Here is a 22,309-nt window from a genome sequence, read left to right as displayed (position 1 = left end):
TTGAGATATTACATAAATTAAAAAAGATATTCTTTAGTGCCCATAAAGTTTAAACGCTGAGTGACTCTATTTTCAGTAATCAGATTATAAAAAAATGCTTTGTTTCAGTAAAAAATATTATTATATTAATTGAAGATAAATTCTTTCCACTTTAATTTAAAGCATAAATTCTACGGGTGCTAACAGAAAATAAGAGATACATATTACGTTATGACTGAAGGCCTTTATAATATTATGAATGAATTATATGATAATCAAAATTTGAAGTTTTAAAATATTTTGCTGAAGAATCTATTAAAGTAGGAATTGCATAAAATATTCAATTATTAAAATTTTAACGAACATTAAGATTGGCGAACCGGCTGGTCGCCAAAGGCGGCTAGTTGTTAAATGTAAACATCTCCTCCTTTCATACTTCCTCTCATCCCTGTTTTAAGGAATTAAACTCATCCTAACGCGGAAGGTTTTAGAATCCGTTGGCAAACAATACAAATTTTTCTTTATTATTAACAGCAATATTTCCTGAACTTACTTCATGAGGCTTAATTTTTCATTTGGATTCAATCTTATGTTTACATTAACAAAGATAAATGAGTTTCCATTACAAAAAATGCCATCTAATTTTTTCTAATGCCAAGTTTTTGTTCTAACATATAGTGGCGGTTCATAAGAACTGGAATTAACAATTGCAATTTATTAATAAATTTTAAATATTAAATTATATATTAAAATTACCATTATTTAAAAAATAATATATTTTTAAGACGTTCCATATTTACAGCAATTCTTTAAATGAAAAAAAAAATGTTTTACATAGAGTAAACTCTCGATTACCCACCCATGTTAATCTTAAAATATTCTCAAAAAATTCAATAACATAAAAAAAGAAGCATTTCAACATTAAGAAAATCATTATCATTTTGAAAAAAGTAAGTTACCAAATTTTAAGTACAGAAATCTTCCATTTATTCACCATAATTTAATGTTTATGTCCTTTACAGTAAATAAAAATTGTTCTGAAATATTTTATTGTGAATTAGTACCTTTTTCAGACAGTCTTGAGAATTTTCTGCAATGCTCACACCTCATAAGTTCGCGTGTAATCCGAATTTACTTTATCTATACTTATAATAAAGCTCAATGTGTGTGTGTGTGTGTGTGTGTGTTGGCGCTCTACAGGCCAGACCGTTTGACATACAGCTACCAAATTTGGTACATGTATACCTTGGAGGTTGGGAATGTGCACCTGGGGTTTCTTTTTTCGAATTTTTAATTAGAATTTTAATTATTAATTAAAAACTAACTTTCCCGCCAAAAAAATCTTCCATTTTCCCCACCGCCAACTTTTCCGCCAAAAAAAATCTTCCATTATCCCCAGCGCCAAACGAGAAAGGCTTCAGTTTTTTTTCTCCCAACAGTAATGAGGCTAGGGTTAAAATTTTTCGGCGGATTATTTCAATCGGTTCTGTTTATTTTCTTAAGGTTTGATGCATTTAAAATTAAACATTGTTAATGAATCGATCTTTCAGATTCATTCTGAAGTACTTTTGAATTAAAATAAAACAGAATAAAGGAAATTAAAAATTTCTAATCCGCATAGCGTTACCCCAACTGGCGTAGAAAAAATCACGTATTTGCGTTACGTAACCGGCGAAGAAAATTCACGCATGCGCATTCTGTTCTGATTGTTGCCATGACAACGTTATTAATGGATGATTTAAATTATGTTTGGGTTAGTTGCATGCTTTTGTAAGTAAATTGTATTTATGTTAGTTATATATTTTTTGTATATGCTTATAGTTTTAAGTACATCGTTTTTTAAGTAGTTTTTTTAAAACCTGTTTTCAACCGTTTATTTTAAACGATTCATTTTATTTTCTTAGTGTTTGATGCTTTTAAATTTAAACATTGTTAATGAATCGATCTGCTCCTAATGAATCTAAGAAAATTTTGTTGACCAACTCTTGAGATATTACATAAATTAAAAAAGATATTCTTTAGTGCCCATAAAGTTTAAACGCTGAGTGACTCTATTTTCAGTAATCAGATTATAAAAAAATGCTTTGTTTCAGTAAAAAATATTATTATATTAATTGAAGATAAATTCTTTCCACTTTAATTTAAAGCATAAATTCTACGGGTGCTAACAGAAAATAAGAGATACATATTACGTTATGACTGAAGGCCTTTATAATATTATGAATGAATTATATGATAATCAAAATTTGAAGTTTTAAAATATTTTGCTGAAGAATCTATTAAAGTAGGAATTGCATAAAATATTCAATTATTAAAATTTTAACGAACATTAAGATTGGCGAACCGGCTGGTCGCCAAAGGCGGCTAGTTGTTAAATGTAAACATCTCCTCCTTTCATACTTCCTCTCATCCCTGTTTTAAGGAATTAAACTCATCCTAACGCGGAAGGTTTTAGAATCCGTTGGCAAACAATACAAATTTTTCTTTATTATTAACAGCAATATTTCCTGAACTTACTTCATGAGGCTTAATTTTTCATTTGGATTCAATCTTATGTTTACATTAACAAAGATAAATGAGTTTCCATTACAAAAAATGCCATCTAATTTTTTCTAATGCCAAGTTTTTGTTCTAACATATAGTGGCGGTTCATAAGAACTGGAATTAACAATTGCAATTTATTAATAAATTTTTTTATACAAAAGATACTACTTTACCTTTAAGCGACTTAAAATTTTTAATTTTAAAGCTAGGTATGATATTTCTTGCATCCCAAAATTAAGAGGCTAGTAAATGATATTAATTCCATGCAGTTTTGTCAGTAGAAAATAATGCGAATATTGAAGTGATGATTCAACAGTTAAAACTATTAGAGCTTTCATCTCTGTCATAATTGCCATCTGATGACAGAAAATGAATATTCAATAAACCAGACTTGCTTCTGTCTGTGTAACCAGAATCGAAACCGAAACTCGTAAACAACCAATGTGAGAGAGAGAAGGGGGGGGGGATTTGAGAGAACGGAAGTGAACTAAAGAGAGAAAATAATAGAACTAGTTGGTCACGCTTCCTCTTAGTTTATTACAGGCGATACATTGCGGACAGCGGCTCTTTGTTTATTAAAAAAACATCAGTTTTCTGCTCATATCGGAGGAAGTGTTTTATCTTCATTTCACATACTTATGCAAGCTGTATATTGTTAAAGGTAATTAATTATCTATTTTTCTTTCGTTCGAGATTAGATAATTTGCGAAGCAAACAAATTTTTCTATTCTGCTATCACATTCGCACATTATAAGTAATCTATTCGAGTGTCAGCAGGCATTAAATGATGTCATTCACAGTAAAATGGTACATAGAAAATTTTTTTCTGTACTGGAAAAACAAGAAAGAAGCTCTGGTTAGTTCCGAGTTTATTGTGGGCTGTTTAGACAATACTAAGTGGAATTTATGCCTATATAAAAATGAAGTTGGGAATTACATTGGAATTTTTCTTCAGTCAACAGATGCATTCCAAGATAGCTTTGACGTGAATTTCCAACTTTCCGTATTAACCTCTGACGGGACATCTCTTAAAACTTATGATGTGACACAGAAATCTGTGTGTTTTGGCGTAGGCATAGAAGTGTCGCAATTTATTGAAGTAGATGAAATTCTGAAAAAATCAGCCGAGTTTTCTCCTAATCAGACTCTCATAGTTCAGTGTCAACTTTGGAATAATGATAAGCGACAGTCAGAATCTGAAAATTGCGTTATTCGGACACGAGTGAATACTGAGCATAAAAATTTTGTTGGAACAGTGAAGGAGTTCAGTACTCTACAAGCCAATCAGAAAATACCCATTGTGATGAAATCCGAATCCAACAAGTATTTGATTTCTATGAACATAACAGTATCGGATAAACATAGTGGTGAATGTATTACAATCGAAATAAATCCTGTTTATGACTTCAAAATTAAAATGGCAACCTGCAGATTCTATATCTTAGATGCTACTGGAAAAGAAATTGATTGTGGTCAAGACGAAGAATCTTTTGGATCTCCTACAAAGTTTGTACTGTTTTTCACCAAGAGTCAATTGATGTCCAGGAATCATCGATATTTATCGAATGATGTTCTAAATTTGGGATGTGAGTGCATTTTTTTCACAGGCGAGATATCCCATCAAGTGCAGACTGATGACAGTGGACAGGACGTTTTTCCAAGCACGAATCATATTATCAGTAATGAAATGCTTGTGGCAAATACAGAATATTTGCACAATATTGATGATTTGAAGAATGATTTGCAGTGCTTGTATAACGATGGTTTCTCCTCCGATGTGAAACTAAGGAGCGATACAGAAACATTTAGCGTGCACAAACTGATACTGAGCGCAAGATCTCCTGTTTTTAAAGCTATGTTCTCGAATGACATGAAAGAAAAGACAAAGGAATGCATCGACATTCCAGATATTGACTCTGAAACTATTCGACGTCTTCTGTTATATTTATACACGGATACTCTGGAAAACTTACAGTGGCAACATGCTTCCAAGTTATTTATAGCAGCAGACAAATATGCTGTTATGTCTTTAAGAAATAAATGCTCATATATCTTGAAAAAAAATCTCTGTCCCAGTAATGCTTGTGAAATTCTGGTCTTAGCAGATATGCTTAATGATGCAGATTTGAAGAACCATACACAGAATTTTATTTTGGACCACGATAAGGTTTTACTCCTCAGCGACGAATGGAAAGATTTAATGAAAGATTATCTTCATTTGGCGTCAGAAATCATGTACATGGACTTACTGCGAAAAATTGAGCATAAAAAAAATTGACTTTTTTCTCTTAAAGTTAAAATGGCTCTTTAAGTTAAATGTAAAACGCCAATAGCTGATAAAATTTCTAGACTAGCTTGAGGTGAAATTGTTAATATTCAATGGATCAATTGTCTGAGTTAAGTAAACCTTTTTATTATAAATTGTGGCATTTATAATAAAAGAAATTCTTTCATGGCATTCAAAAGAGCAGATTTCTATAGATGCTAAGTTTGCTTTTTATAATTATATATCAGAATTCATTTTTGATCAATAGATAATTACTAAGAAATTTGAGAAATAATTATTTCTCAAAATTTTAATTAAAAATGAATTAGCATTAAAATTAAAAAATTTTCCTCTTTAAAAATTAATCGATATTAAAATTTAAAATTTCCCCCACTAAAAATGAATTGGTATTAAAATTTAAAATTTCCCTCATTAAAAATGAATTAGTATTAATATTAAAAATTTGTCCTCATTAAAAATGTATTAGTTTTAAAATTTAAAATTTTCCTCATTAAAAATTAATTAGTATTAAAATTTAAAAATTTCTCTCATCAGAAATTAATTACTATTAAGTAATTAATTATTTCCTTCAATAACTTCAGTTCATGCTGTTGAAGAGAATTCATTTTTCCATCGCTTATATAATAAGATCTTCAGTAAAATGATTTATTTCTTTTTTAATTACTTCTCTATTTTAATTAAAAAATTGCTTAGTTAAAAAATGATCATTGGTTCAAAAAATGATTTTCAAAATATTTTACTTGTAACATTTTTTGTGTTTTAGTTACTGGCTTTATATTTAAGTGCATTGTTACAATAATAAATGGATTTTTTTTTGTCTGCATTTTATTGCTGCTTTGTAATTAAAAGAATTTTTTTAATCAGATTAATCAAGACTAAAAAGATTAATCAAGATTGAAATTTAGTTATATTAACGTAATATTAGTTATATTTGTAAAGCAACACTAGAAAACAACTATTTTGGGACGGACTTCGTAGTTTTGAACTACGGTCAGACGGCAAGGACGGCACATGAACTGGCACCCTCCTCTCCACACCACACCAGCGGGAGGACGTTTGGCTCGGACGGATTTAATGTGCAACAGACCCCCCTACACGATGGATCTTCGGTGGAATCTGGTCTCGAACCTGGAACCCTATGCCTCATGAACCCTATGAACCACCAGGCCACCGGGGACTTAATTAAGATTGAAAGATAGATTAACCAAGACTAAAAACATTATCATGTTACTATATTTCTGACTGGTGAATGGGAAAAATATTTAAAACGAAAATTCCAGAAACATCTTGGTTAAGTAATCCTGAAATAATTTTATTGATTTTAGTATTTTTAAAGGTAATTATTTTTTTCGTAAAAATGTACATTAATAGTTATGTTGTATAAATATATGAAATATTATAAATTTCTCCATAATTTAAAAATTTTCCTAATGGATTTGTGTTTTATTGTGGATTATTTACTTATTTGGATGTTTTAAACCTAAACACGATGTTTATGATCCATAACAATAATAATAAAAAAAATTGCTAATGTTTTTCATAGCAAGCAAGATTTTTTTAAAGTTATATATATAATGTGTGTTTGTTTGTGCGTGGGGGTGGGTGGGTGTGTGCCTTGTCCTATTTTGATGAAATCAAGCACAAGCGCAATTTAAAACACGAGGAATGTCACTATTAGCTTTTTTCAAAGTTTGAAACTTAAAAATATAAGCTACAAGTAGATATAAGATTTTTTTTTCAACAAAAATATAATTTCTTTTTCAACTAGAACTTTCAAATATTATTATCTCACAAAAGTAATTTCTACAATATTTCAAAGCTCAAAAATTGTCTTTTTATGACACAAAATTAATTTCTAAACAATTTTTCTTCTCTAATTATATTAAATTTTAAAAAATTTAATTTGATATACAATCTGCAACAATACTTTTATTGTTGTGAAAAAATTCAAACTGATTTCATTATTTTGCCAAGCCATTAGTTCGCGTACTTTTGCCACTATTAAAATTAAGATTAAAGAATTAAAAATTATTTTGTATTGATTCTATCAGAGTATTTATTTATCCTGTGTTAATACTATTTTACATTCGTTTTGAATTGTTGTATTGGTTATGTTTAGTGTTTATGTTATATTTAATATCCATACGATATTGTGTGTATTAGCTTAATAATATTAAAGAAATTTTTTTATTAATGAATAAAAAATATCAATTTTTTATTTCATTTACAATTTTTTATTATTTTATACTAGTCAGTCTTTGGCCACCAGCTGTTCGGTAGAAATATATTTTATATTTAATTGTTAATTCTCTTAAATAATAATTTCATGCCCATGATTCTTTCAAACTGTCCGGCATTAAAACCATGTTGATTGCCCTGCATATACTCTATTCATAGAATCCATGAATTTATCTAATAGACACTAGTTCTATGACGTCATAGCTCTAAAAAAAAGTAGTGGTCCAGCAAATCTTCATTCACTTGGAACTTCCCATTTTAATTCGCCTTGTGAACACAGATAATTCACAGAACAATTTTTCTTTAAACAATGAAAGAAAATTATCCTATTAAGTATTTGATGAAATTATAAAAATATATTGAATGTTTAGGGCAACAATGCAAATCATTGCTGGAAATTAGATGAAAGTATATTTAAAAAAAAAAATTGCTAAAATTAAGGAAAAATCTATATAACTTTTAAATTGATATCAATTAAATTTTTTTTGAATTTTAAAATGGCGTAAAATTTATTTTTGTGTGATAATATTTAAAAAAGTTATCACGAAAAATGTAAGCATTTAATTTAATTTTTAATTTATTAAAATTTAAAAAAAATCCTCCAAAGTATATATGTGCGTAAATTTGGAGTTTTAGATCAACAGTCAAGCCTATAGAGTTCCAGCACGCGCACACACACACACATACACACACACACACACACACACACACACACACACACACACACACACACACACACACACACACACACACACACACACACACACACACACACACACACACATCTTTATTATTAGTAGAGATTTCATCCCCTAAATGCATTGTCAATATATTCAGAAATTCTAAATATATTTAAATAAAACAAATTATTGTTGAAATCCTTTGAAATTTTGAAAGATAAAATTGTGTCTCCAATTTTTTGATGTGTTTGACGAGAAAATTTGTGCTTTTTCCGTTTAATTTATCTTAAGTAGAATTGATACTAAATGATTAATTTTTATTTATTATAAAATAATTATTAAAAGTTAAAAATTTCATTTATTAAAAATTGACCATTAAAACAAGATGAACAAAAAAGCTTCTTTTTGTTTGTTTGTTCTGTACCTTACTTTTAAAATTAAGTTCACATTTTTATGAGACCTCATTTACCATAACATAATTTTTCATTTAAATAACTTTCTCCTCAAACACCAATACACTTCCACGTTCAGTTTAATTTGGCCTAAGTGAATCAACTTTTCTTTTAATATTTTTACAACTTTTATAGACAGAAGCGTAAAACTTTATGTATGCATTGATGAATGTACGATAAATATTTGACAAATCGATACTTTTACATACTGATTAAATAAAAAATTATCTTTTAAAAGACTTTTTTGTTATCGACATCTGAAGAGTAATCATACAATTACTTATGATTCAAAGAGTAATCATACAATTACTTATGATTCAAAGAGTAATCACACAATTACTTATGATTCAAAGAGTAATCATACAATTACTTATGATTCGAAGAGTAATCATACAATTACTTATGATTCAAAGAGTAATCATACAATTACTTATGATTCAAAGAGTAATCATACAATTACTTATGATTCAAAGAGTAATCATACAATTATTTGTGTTATGTAATGAGATTTTGTAATCGGAGGTATATGCCTAGGTGCAATATTTAAGAAAATAAATGATTGCTCCACTTTTTAGGGCACATTATAGATTATATTACTTACATATTTTATTAATTTTGTTGTCTGTGCAATATTTGAAAACAGGAGAAAATGCAGGTTGGACTTACTATGAATTTATTTAATAAATGTACCTCGTTGATAATACTTACTTTTTTAAAAATTCAGACCTAGAGTTTTAACCCCAGTTTTATCCGTCTTTTCCGAAGCCTTTTGGACAAAGTTTTTATGTATAATATTATATAATATATGATATTAAACCTCCATTACATAGTATAATGTTGAAAAAAAACCAAGATTTTTTGTCTCTTATTAAAATTTAATAAACATTGAACATGAAAAATTCAAATAAAAATCATTAATATTTTTAATATACTTTTTTCATTTCATTTATTTCTTACACTATTATTTCAATAACTAAATTAGGTTAGCACGTTGCCAGCTCAATCATATATTGCAGTGGTTACACAACTCTACTACCTTCTCTTTTGATACAACAGATGGCGTTACCTTATTAACATTAAGATATTTCCCGTGATTTTTCTTGGGGTCTTATTAGATTGTATTCTCATGAATGTCGTGTATTTTCGTGTTCGTGTTTGTTTTATCCTGTGAAATGTGGAACTTAGAAAATAATTAAATAACTGTTCCTGAAACTCATCTATTATTTTCGTGTTTGTGTTTGTTTTATCTTGTGAAATGTGGAACTTAGAAAATAATGAAATAACTGTTCCTGAAACTCATCTATTATTTTTCGTCTTTGTGTTTGTTTTATCTTCTGAAATGTGGAACTTAGAAAATAATTCCTGAAACTCATCTATTATTTTCATCTATCTCATAATGAAGTTATAAAAGGTCTCGACCATCTACAATATTAGATTGTTTGAATACAAATGTTCGTCTTCATAGTTACCAACTTCTCATGGGATGGATTAAGATAATCTTGAGTCTTTCCCTCATTTTATTAGTTTAAGAGATTGGCGAATGTTTTTCGTTTTCACGTAGCCAAATGTGAATAACTCGCCAAATTGCATTTCCAACTTTTTCACATCTTCTAGAAGGTTTATCATACTGGACTGCTTTAAATGTCCTCCGTATTCTTCAGGAAGAATTTCTGGAGGGATAAATTGGTGGAGACTTTTCCAATCATCATTCGGGTGGAAAAATACCTGAAATTATATACATCGATTATATAGGCCTTTATCAGTTGAGGTTTCTGATAAAAATGCAGGTATTAGAAAATTGAGTGAGATTTTAAGTTATTTTCTGTTAATGAAGTCAAAGAAATTTTCTGAAACCATTTTAAAGTTAGCATTGGAGAGGATTTTCTCAATGAGAAGACTTGTAAAATGTTATTACAGGAGATTACTGTAAAATATCGTTTATAACTTAAGACATATTTAGATGAGAAAAAAAAAAAAGATAAGAGCACTGTTTCGTCTTGAATATCCGAATTGTGTAATTATAGGAAGTTGCAGTAAAATGTCATTTGTAACTTCAGAATAGTCTTTCGTTTTGAACATGCTAATCGTGTCATTACTGTAAAATGTCCTAAATATCCTAATAGTAATATGTTATTGAAAATGTCGTTTATAACTTCAGAAGTTATTTAGATGAGAAAAAAGATGAGAACACTGTTTCGTTTCGAACATCCTAATCGTGTCATTACTGTAAAATATCACAAACATCCTAATAGTTACTGTAAAATGTCGTTTATAACTTCAGACCTTATTTAGATGAGAAAAAAGATAAGAACACATTTTCGTTTTGAACATCCTAATAGAGTCATTACAGAAGGTTGCTGTAAAATGTCGTTTATAAGTTAAGACATTATTTAGATGAGAAAAAAAGATAAGAATATTATTTCGTCTTGAGCATCCAAATAGTATCGTATAGGAGGTTACTGTAAAATGTTGTTTATAATTTCAGACGTTATTTAGATGAGAAAAAAGATAAGAATATTATTTCGTCTTGAGCATCCAAATAGTATCGTATAGGAGGTTACTGTAAAATGTTGTTTATAATTTCAGACGTTATTTAGATGAGAAAAAAAGATAAGAATATTATTTCGTCTTGAGCATCCAAATAGTATCGTATAGGAGGTTACTGTAAAAGGTCGTTTATAATTTCAGACGTTATTTAGATGAGAAGAAAAGATAATAACACTATTTAGTCTTGAACATCCTAATAGTGCCGTAACTGGAGGTTACTGTAAAATGTCGTTTATAATTTCAGACATTATTTAGATGAGAAAAAAATAATAACACTGTTTGAACGTGGTTGAACAACCTAATAGTGCCGTAACAGGAGGTTACTGTAAGATGTCGTTTATAATTTCAAACGTAGATGAGAAAAAAGATAAAAAACTGTTTTGTCTTGAGCATTTTTATAGTAAAAGCAAATTCTACGAATTTTCAAGAAAAAAAAAAATAGTAACAAGGTAAGTGTGTCAGAAAGTTTACGTGGTTGAATTGGAACAATGCTCTTTAGGAGAACGTTCTTGAAAAATCATTGAAAAAACCGCGAAAGTGAGTAACATTCGCGAATCTTCTTTCTAGTATTAGATGTTTTAATTCTTCAAAATACTAACATTTAGAAATTTACTTTTGAAATTTGAAATAAACAATTTTAGAAAGCCTTATCGAAATTAAGAGAATTCACGATTTAAAATTTTATCTCTGTTATATGATTTTTCGATTATCCGAGGTGATTCCGATCAAAGATAATCATGACTCTGTTGTTAGTCAATGCTCCTCAATTAAATTTACCTTCAGGATTCACAAAATTTCATTTATTAAAGCCGTTGTGTTACTGAGCTACAGCATTTGAATGCACGCGAATACACGGGCAGGTAGATTGTCACCACATGGACGGATGTAGTTCAAAATTTGGAACGGATCTGAAATTTCAATGCTAAAACTTTATTAAATGTCATTTATCAATCATTTTACGATTTGGAATTATCGTATTTCCTTATACTTGAGTAGGCAGATAGCCAAACTTTCTGAGAATAAAATTTGGACAAAATTTGATAGAAAATCTACTAATTTGATGTAAAAAAAATCGCATGCTAGTTTTCATCTATCTAGTTCAATTTTTTTTGTAATGGTTTTTACAGAGAGATATAATTTCAAAAATGAGTTTTTCGAACTTGCGGAGATCTGAAATGAAGAAATTCATCAGCATTTCGAATTCACAATTTTTTTTTATAGTTACTTTACTTTGTATATGAGTATAGTTTAATTAATTAGTTAAACCAGGGCTATTTTGAGACGTATCTCGCAATTTTGAACCGCGGTCAGATGACAAGGATGACACCTGAACTGTCACTCCCTCTCCAAACTTCCACACCACACCAGCGAGATGACGTTTAGCCCCGACTGATTTAGCGTGCACCAGATCCGCTTACACGACGGTTCTTCTATGGATTCGGGCCCCGAACTTGAAAGCCCCTACAAAGTGGGGCCACCACGGCCTCATTTTTTATATGAGAAAGTTAAAATAAAGGAAATTTTATTCTATTCTCTCTTTACCAGACCTTTATAGAATCGTTTGAATTCTTCTACAATTACAAATAAATCTTTGGTGCGTGGTTTAACACGCATTACCAAATTTACTTTAAATTAAAGTATTAAAACATTTCTAATTAATGAAAACTGCCAGCCATGTAAATAACAAAAATAAATTTTAATTACAAATTAAATTAACAAATATAGAACATGATACATTGGCCGTAATTCCATCGACCAGCACGAGGCAGAAGTTCGGAGCAAGCCGGCGAAGGCAGGAAGTGAGTCACTCGTATTCGTTGGAGAGCAAAGTTCATCTCCATAGGTATGATTGATGCTTATCGCCAGTTGGCGAAACAAACAGTCATTTATCGCCTGTTTGGCCGCTGCAAATCATTCAAATTTTATTCATATTTAAAAGAGCATTTTCAAAATAAATTTTGTTCAAGTACTTACACAACTTCTTAATTCTTTCGGCAGTACAAAATAGAAAAAGTTGCAAACTACGCGAAATATTGCGTGAATGTTGACGACATGAATTTCTTTGATGCGCACTGGTAATGATTTCTAAAATGAACAAAAAAATATTTAAATTAGTTTACCGAAAAATATAAGAATTAACCAATTTTTCATGATAATAAGAAATAGAAACTATGCAGGTTACGAAAAGATTCATTCAGTAATGTTTCGCTCCTATGAGTTAAATTTTCGAAATATAATACAGTAATGACATATAATAAAAATATAAATATAAAAAACATAAAAAACACAATCACTATAAGTGAGGTTAAAGACAAACAAAAGAATTTTTTCTTTTGTAGCGACAAAAAAAAAAAAAAAAAAAAAACCTTTAATGGTTAATTTATTATATTACAAAAGCACCAGTATTTTAATGAATTAAATTAGACATACAAATTGGTGTATCATTTGTGAATATAAAAATTAGAAAAATGAACTTATGCAGGTTATATTACCATTCATTATCAGAAAAATTTTAATGTTTCTTTCTTGCAGGAATTAATAAATTTATTATTTAAAAAGATATTTAAAGTAATTCATAAGTATAAAAATAGCAAGTAGAAATTATAAAGATTACATAACAATTCATTATCACAAGATTTTTTTTTAATTTCGCAAGAAATCAAATTGTATATTACATATTAACACAATAACTTTATAATAACTTTTATTAATGAAATTTAGCTTAGTGTTTTATAATCAGATTTGTTTAATATACAGGGCTAAATACTTTCAAAGATTTATCGTCAGTTGATCTATATATAGCACGAAACACATAAAATTATTAAAAATGTTTAGTAAAAATAGAACATCCCCATCTTTTGACAAGAGTGCTTTCTTTAAACCAAATGCATTTACATTTGATAATTAGCTATATCTGTTTCATTGAAACTGTAGTAAATCTTTCATGAATGTATTACCAGCATATGATTCATCAGTCGTATGACGCTGACGGGCTTGAAAGCTAGGAATGAACTCATGTGAAATCCAGACCAGTCAAATATCAAACTAATTCCGGACATTTGAGTCAGAGGATTCATTAGCAGAGAGTTTATTGCTATTAAATCTAAATAAGATTTCTCGTCAAATGTCATCTTCGAAAAATCAGGTACTCCTAAAAATACAATGAACACAATGGTTTATTGAAATTAACAATGCAAGAATACAGTAAATGTTTTAAATTATAGTAAGATATATAGCTAAATGATATTTGCCATTAGATATAAAACATATTTTTTGAAGAGTTCCTTTAAACAAATAAGCGTATGAGTAAAATATTTATTTACTCTATAATCAAATGTACTTTTGATACAATTAAGAAGCCGGTAACAGTCCCTTAAAAACTAATGACTTTCCTTAAGAAGCCGGTTAGCAGAAAAATTAATAATAGCAAGACAGGAAACGTGTTGTTAACCGATATTTAATTCAAATTATAGAATATTTTTTTAGTTACATGAATATACAGAGTGTAATGGAGAAAGGCAATGAAGGAGTGTAATAGAGATAAAGGATGTAAAATTGCAACCTAACTCAGAGAGGGCATTTTTTATAAAAGCTATATGATTTTAAAGGATGTAATATAAAAAGTGTCAACAGGAACTACGGTAATATTTTAGTTATATTAACGTCCTGTTTTAAAACAAAACTAGGGTTATTTTGGGATGGACATTTTAATTTTAATGCGGTCAGAAAACGAGGATGACACCTGAGCTGGCACCCCCTCTCCAAATTCCCGCATCACACTAGCGATAAGACGTTTAGCGCCAACGGAATTCGTGTTCACCAGATCCGCTTTACACAACGTTCTTCGGTGGATTCGGGTCACGAACCTGAAACCCTCCGGTTCCACCAGGCCACTGCGGCCCTGAATATTTTATAAGAATTACATAAATATACAGAGTGTTACGGAAAAAGGCATTAAACGAGTGTAATAAAAAAGAAGGATGTAAAACTGCAACCTTATCCAGAGAAGGCATCTTTTATAAAAACTATATTATTTTACAGGATGTAATAGAAAAAGTGGCCACGGGAAAGATATGAATGAAAACAATTTAGAAATTTAAAAAAATTGATTTTGCTACCGGATAATTTAAAATATATTAATTATATTAAATTAGTTGCTACTGGACGATAATTTAAAATTATATTAAAAAGTTATTAAAGTGATCAGAGAAAAAAATTGAATAAAAAATGCTGAACTTGGTCAAATTCAATTACTTACTTTCTAAATCTACTTCAAATATGATTTATATTACGACATTCATTTTTAATAATAATAATTTTTGTTTGATTATAATTGTTTAAGTTATCCGATTAGGTTAAAAACATAAATTTGGATTTAAAAAATTCACTTTTTTTTGCCGTTTTAACAAATAGGTATGTTTCTGTTTACAATGATACCTTTATTTTGCCTCTATGTCAATTAGAAACCTAGTTATAGCAAACTATTGACATTTAAGTAATGCTTATTTATAAACATTTAAAAACTTTAAATGCATTTTCTAAAGAACGAATTTTTTTCATAATTCTGCTGTACAAGTATCGCCATATCTTAAAAAATACTCAAGATATCTTAATGAAATTTATAATTAGAGGTCGTTGTGTTATGCAGAATGTAATGAATTATGTATTTAATGCTGAATGCTCTGGAAGTGGATTTATGATTGTTTAATGTAATGATTGTTGAAAAAAAATTCCAAACTTTCATAGATAATTTCATATATTGCACACAAAAATAAAATTTTTGAATATAATTCTTAGATAATAGTTAGTTAATTACATTTTGAGATATGATAAGCTGTTTTTTAATTTATTTTTATTATTTAATTTTTTTCTCTAGAATAATCCTAGTTTTTAAAAATAAATGCTAAATTTTACATCAAAATATGCTTTTTCTTCAAAAGCAACTTATATTTAAATAACTTCCCTTTTATTCACCATTTTATTCTTATATTAACCCTTAACTGGGGACGTGCGGTCTGTGGGACCGCTAGCGATGGAATTTCAGTTACTCCTATTTTATTTTTAGCTCAATTGAATGGATTGACCCTGTAGCTTCCTGTTTTGTGACCTTCAATACACGTGCACTTTTTCAACCGATTTCAGCTGATGCTTTTTTAAATAATTCAGTTATTTCTTTGAGCGCGGTCTCTAAGACCGCACCTCCCTTTTAGTGTCCCTGTGATAAACAAGGCTTAGCAATTGGCGCTAAAACTTGGGCCTCGAAATATCATCCAAATTACTGATCCTATTATGAAGCAGTACTCCAGACACTTTTAAATGAAGCAGAGAGTGATTTTAATTATAAGGATAATTGTACAAAAGAGTTTTTCGATGAAAGTTCACATTCAACTGATTCTGATATGTATGTTCAAACATAATACAATATCACTAGAAAAATTAATTATGAAAAATTTATAAAATATACTAAAATATCATGAGATATATATACATAGTTTATATGTTGATTTTTATACTAGTTCTTAACCTGTTTGTTTAAAATACCCTAGAAAACCGTGCTATGAAAGTCACACAAGCCGATAAATAAGGGCCAATTTTACCCATTGTCAATTTTTTTTATTTTTTATATAATTGTTGAATTTTGCGTAATATTGTCTTCTATATACCTTCATATACTGTAAAAATAAATATGATTTTAAAAGTAAAAAGTAATATGTATTTTCTAGAATATTATTTATTGTAACATGTAATTTGAGAAGCAAATGTATGCTCCAACGCATTTACTTTTTTCAATGATAATATATTTTGAAAAAATTCTAAAACATATCTATATATCAAGAAAAATATCTGCAAAATATATTGGCAGATTGGATTTTCATACTCATACTTTTACTAGAAAATTAAATTTGAGGGTAAATAAAATGCAGTCTCGTAGACCGCACCTCCCCAGTTAAGTCCTAAATTTTCACCTCCCCATTTAATTGTTAATAAAAAACAGCATATAAATATAAAAATATTTTATTTGGAAAATCTCCTCTAGTCGGATATTTTAAAATTATGAACTCTGAACTAATTTTAAAATGAACAAAGATTTTATAAATAATAAGAAATTTACTACCCATTGTGACAGCAAGTAAAACTGAGTTGTTTTTCGGTCGATAAGGTAGTGCCCAAAAGTAAGACATACTTTCGACTACAGTGGCATCAATGGAGCAGTGTTTGAACATTTCTAGCATCTCTTCTTGCATGTCGTAGAAATTTTTTAATCGTTCCAAAGCTCTCGCAGAATCGAACGATTCAACTCTTAAAAACCGAAGGAGGAAATCTTCATCCAGACAGGCTTCTATACCTTCCAGTTCTGAAACGAAATGTGAAAAAGATTTTTAATAGAACAACCGTGAATTGTGTTTCGAATTTTTTGGAATTGAATGTCATTCGATTTAGGGGTATTTAAGAAAATACTTCATTTTTCGTTATTGAGTAGATTTTTATTCTAGACTTATTGCAATGGTTTACCTATTCATGACAAGACTTCGGGAAAATTTCTTCAGCTCTTCACCAATTATGGTCCCTAGAACCCCAAATGCCCCTTCGTTCCAGTATATATTATAGTTCATTCCCAGTTTATATTTATATATATATATATATATATATATATATATATATATAAATTAAATCCTAATTAATTTCCTAATTTTTATCTTAATTTTACCTATATTAATTCCAAAATTTTTTCTTATTTCCTGATCTATTTCCATCTTTTTTATTTCATTAATGCTACACGAGCGCTAAAATTGCTGAAGTTCACCAGTTCCCATTCTCCGAATGAAAAAATAAAAATCTGTCGATCTAAGCAAATACCTTTAAAAGATACATATTTCCTCTTACCTAAATCGACACGTGTAAAGAAATCCCTATCAGAATCTCATAGTATATAAACACCGGGGATAAATATTTTTGCCGCTTTTTCTCTTATGTTGTGATGTAGATTGACGTATCACATCGCTTTTTGCTTACACATAAATTATGCCTCCCGGAATGGAATAAAAGCGAAGTTTAAAAATTCAAAGTGTATTCTCTCTCTTCGGCCACGAAACTGCCCAAATATGTGTGTGTGTAATGATATCTCTAAATCTTATTTAAATCCCATTTTAAACATTTTCTCACGCTCCGATTGAAGGGCATTTCCTCATTATATAATATTGGGACTTTACTGCGGAAGAAAAATAAAAGCAGCTAAAAATAATTTTTGAATTTTTACCTTTTAATTTCTTTCTAACTTCTTTTAAACCATGGATTCTGGACTCTTCAGTCTCACCAATTTCTTTCAGGATCTCCTCAAGAGCTGACGAACTTGGCTTCCTTGCATCGAAATGTGTGTATTGACATGATGAATCTGATTCATTCTTACTCATTATATCCCTTTAATATAAGAAATAGCTAGAGATGAAATGTTCTTCACAGCGGAAATAGACAAAATGATAAAGTATTTAAAAAATTATTTGGTATCCTTTCTGTAGCATCTAGCGTTGTTTCTGTGCAGGTTGAGGTTCGAACTCGCAACGTTAGGGTTGATAGCCGAGTAACAAAGCCACTAGACAAAAGTGTACACTCTTCTCCGGAAGTTGTTAACTGGCTTATAATGTTACTGGTGGGAGACTATTGTGGTGGTGAGTCGGTAGAGTTTATCGCGCCAGTTATGGCGAGCGACGAACGTTGATATCGCGCCAAGTGTTATGGCGGGCGACAGCGAGCGTGTGTGAGTGGTTGCTGCCGGTAGATGGAGCCACGTCAGTAGAACGAAGGATGCGGCTCTAGAACCAGGGTCACCAATGTGCAGGTTGAGGTTCGAACTCGCAACGTTAGGGTTGATAGCCGAGTAACAAAGCCACTAGACAAAAGTGTGCACTCTTCTCCGGAAGTTGTTAACTGGCTTATAATGTTACCACCACATTTCTTTTTTCAAAATTTCCCATTTAAATCTTGTATAGCTACGTTTTCAAAGGTACTTGTTCCGACCTGTCACTGTGCTGCCCTCTTGCGGCAAAGGGCAAAACATTTCAGTGTATCGTGAGCGAGTGTGTGTGCGCTAGCAAGGCAGCGTGCTGCTAAGCAATGATTGCCAGAATAAAAGGAAAAAGAGTCCAAAATTATTCTTGTGTGGTGATTTTTTAATAATGTGAGAGCAATCGACATAAATTTAGTGCGTGTGTGTTCAGTACTCTTACTTTGATTGCTTAAGAAATACGTATACGTGTAGGCATTAAAATTACAAAAAGATTTTAAGATATTTAATCCTTCAACACACACTTTTTTTAACATTGACATACGTGCCTGGTCCTCTTAACCCCAAATTTGGTGTTAAGAGGACCACGCACCTCTTAACTCTTTTGTTTGGTCAACTCAACCCCTTATTTTATTGGCTATTTGTATAAAAATAAAATATGGTCAGAGTAAATAAATGTTTTTTCATGTAAGTATATTCTTATTTAAAACGCAAATGCGACTCTTTATAAGAAAAACCGAAACTAAACTCGGCACCTTTTTTTCATAACTTTTCTGTATCCATTTCCTTTTTCCCCTATTTTATTCCGATTAAACTTAATATTTTTAATGTTAATAGTTTTTTCCTGTATAAAAATATTGGAAGAATAAGAAAATCTGTGTTTTACATATAGTTTACATTTGAAATTTTTTTGAAAAAAAAAAAAAGCTTAAACATACAAATTTTTAAATTCATAGCTTTGATACGAACTTTGATAAGATGTGTGATCGAAAATGGCATGCTGATGTGATAGAAGATAATGATGAAACTTTAGTGATATGAGAATAGAACCTGGGACCTTGTGGTTCGCAGTCCAGTAACATAACCATAATGCAAAAGCAATTGCTCTTGCAGAGTATTTGTTAACTGGCTTATATGCTATTCACCACAGACTCTCCCTCCAGTGAGACGAACGATATGGCTGTTGAGTGGTGATGTATTTAGCTGTTGTCTAATGGGCCTGTTCCCAGTTGAGTAGCGAGTGTGTGTGGGTGAGTGGTTGCTGCGTCAAGTGAGTCTGACGACTTTGGTTGCGGGTAGATGGCGCCACAACAACTGTACGAAGGTTGAAGGTTCATCGTCCGAGGTCACCAATTTAGGAGTTCGTGATGCCCGAAGGATAGAACATAGGATCTTGTGGTTCGCAGCCCATTAACATGATCACAATACAAAAGCAATTGCCCGTGCAACGTAGTTGTTAACTGGCTTTTATGCTATTCTCCACAAAACCATCATTGATGAAGTTACATTTTGTACTTTAGATTAAGTAATTAATAAATTCCGAAAATATATGAACAATTTTTATTTTCTGATGGAATTTGAGTTCGAAAACACCAGGTTTTAACATCAGAATGTAAAGGTCACATACTTACATTTGTATGTTATGTTTATGTTCATTATTGGCAAATTTGAACTCATAGTAACAACTGTTGTACGACGTCACATATCTACCATAAAAGATTCTTAGCTAATGTTTGTTCTACCATGTTATTTGGTTCCATTGTAAAATACTAGGATACAATTTGGCGTGGTATTTCAAAATTTAAAGTGTAGGTTCACATCAAATTGTCAATCAATCTGTCTTTGGATTGATTGTCTGACGATTGTACATTCGCATATATATAAACATAAAAATTCAAAAACGCTGTACCTTAGATAAATGAAATTTCACGACTGATCTGTCATAAAATAATAATTCTGTGCCATATTTTGGTTTCAGTCAGTCAAGAAAAAAAGCTTTTAAAATGCATGGCTTCTGCGTAGAACAAAACGGCCATCTGTAGAACTCTGAAAGCAAAAATCTGAGCCCTCGTGGCTTTCATGGCCTTGCTCCTAATCCACAAATTTTTATGTGGAAAAGAGACGAGGATAATTTTATTAGAGAGTAAGCGAGAAATTTTTGGGGAAACCATTCCTCTTAGTTTATTTTCTTTAGCAACTTTGTCCTTTACAGAATATACAGGGTGGTTATAATTAAAGTTCCCCTTTGAAATGATCATAAAAGGAAAACTACTGGACCAAATATTATCAAACTTGGTAATAGTTTAAAGAAGGAAATGGGAAGGAATTTCTTTTCCGCCAAAAAAATTAAATAATAATAATAATAAACTCACCATCAGGGCTGACACCAATGACGCTGTATGCAATTATGGTAAGAAAAATAGAAATGGTAAGCAAAATAGTTCATGAAAAGATAAATTGTATGCTGCAATATTTTTAGAAGTCACAGCAAGAAACGCCTCCATTTTGCTTAATTTCTCTATTAAAAATCGTCCAAAGTGCACATTCGCACCCACCAAAGTATCTATGTGCCAATCTATATATGCTGAGCACCAATACAAATAATCACATTCATGTTATTGCGAGAAGAAATGATGTTTAGGGATTGGCTAACTACCTATGGATTACGACATGTATGAAGAAAAGATTATTCAAAACAGCTATCTATAGAAGTACCACGTTCGGCGTATAAATACTTTCCAGGTAAGGGTGCACTAAAATTTCAATTACATCTTTAATTAAAAAAATAATTGAAATTTTGATATTTTTTTTTCCTAAACGGAATATTATCTCGGAGAATATTATTGCACTAAAATCATTTTAAATCACTATTAAATATTTTTTTAAAATAACTATTGACTTATATCAGTTTTATTTCGTACTAGCCGCCTTTGTCGATCAGCTAGTTCGCTGAGATGGATGCTCAAGAAGATTTTTAATTCAATATATTTATGTAACCTGGACTCTTAATAGCTTTTTCAGCAAAACGTTATTATAAGCATGCATACAAAAATTATCTGATATTTCATATTATCAAATAAATACTGTTCAATGAGATATAATATGGAAAAAACATTTTAAAAGCGCTGTACAATTCTTGTAAGTTTTGAGGAACTTACCGTTCAGGACTGTCCTTGGTTCCTATGAAAAACGCTAACCAGCGAAATGAATGATATTTACTATATTACGTAATAATATGGAAGCAGATTTTGGTTCTATATATGTAATTTATCTTATCTATACTCTCTACCTTCACTTAAAAAAAAAAAAAATAGAAATTTAAAAGAGCCGCCAGAGCGATAAAACTGATATCTAGTACTTGAAACTTTCTTGTAGGAAACAAAATCTTTTTTTTTTTTTTTTTCGGGTTCAAACTCTTTGATAATGATATCTGCATTAATAAAAGATCTTAACATGCTCAAATAGTGTGGTGCTCTGTAAAACACAGTATTTTCTTGGACGAAGAATTAATCATTTGATCCCTATACAAGGTCCAAAACATCATGATGCATCAGATATTGGCAATATATAATATGAGGTTTGTTTAAAGATATTCGACCTTTATTCTTAAAAACACTTGTTTTAAGATATAATGCTCTTATTCTAATTTAGTTCCTTTCTCTGCCACTGTCTGGTTCTGTCATTGACGGAATCAGCACAGGAACGACTGGGATGTTTCTTTGGTTGCTTTCTGTTTATACTCGTCTCTCACACTGTCTGGCTCTGTTACTGTCAAAATCAGCAAGGAACGACTCTTTTG

The 22,309-nt window shown here is 30.1% G+C and overlaps 1 protein-coding gene across 2 annotated transcripts; it reads right to left on the bottom strand.

Annotated features, from left to right (window-relative positions):
• Positions 1–8,991: 8,991 nt before the first annotated feature.
• LOC129989486 (alpha-tocopherol transfer protein-like) lies at positions 8,992–21,803 on the bottom strand. 2 transcript variants are annotated; one of them, XM_056098059.1, is made up of 6 exons: positions 21,669–21,803; positions 17,986–18,146; positions 16,912–17,082; positions 13,685–13,878; positions 12,702–12,812; positions 8,992–9,905 (listed from the first exon to the last, which is right to left on the bottom strand). In XM_056098059.1, the coding sequence occupies exons 2-6, from the start codon at positions 18,137–18,139 to the stop codon at positions 9,693–9,695; spliced, it is 843 nt and encodes a 280-aa protein (XP_055954034.1). In that variant the 5' UTR covers positions 18,140–18,146; positions 21,669–21,803; the 3' UTR covers positions 8,992–9,692. The 2 variants fall into 2 exon arrangements, with proteins under 2 accessions (XP_055954034.1, XP_055954033.1); XM_056098058.1 differs by having other exon boundaries at positions 9,005–9,905; positions 16,843–17,082.
• Positions 21,804–22,309: the final 506 nt, after the last annotated feature.

Source organism: Argiope bruennichi, chromosome 10, assembly GCF_947563725.1.
Source record: "Argiope bruennichi chromosome 10, qqArgBrue1.1, whole genome shotgun sequence".
Taxonomy (NCBI): Eukaryota; Metazoa; Arthropoda; class Arachnida; order Araneae; family Araneidae; genus Argiope; species Argiope bruennichi.
The sequence above is the reverse complement of the archived record's forward strand: the minus strand, read 5'-3'. Positions and strand labels throughout refer to the sequence as shown.

What these genes read in the sequence shown, in the direction of transcription:
- LOC129989486 (XM_056098058.1), bottom strand. Translation starts at nt 18,139, where the DNA reads ATGAGTAAGAATGAATCAGATTCATCATGTCAATACACACATTTCGAT. An exon ending in GACTGATGAATCATATGCTG is followed by an intron (nt 12,813 to 13,684) that starts GTAATACATTCA and finishes TGTTCATTTTAG; the next exon opens with AAATCATTACCAGTGCGCAT. An exon ending in CGAAAGAATTAAGAAGTTGT is followed by an intron (nt 9,906 to 12,701) that starts GTAAGTACTTGA and finishes ATATAATTTCAG; the next exon opens with GTATTTTTCCACCCGAATGA.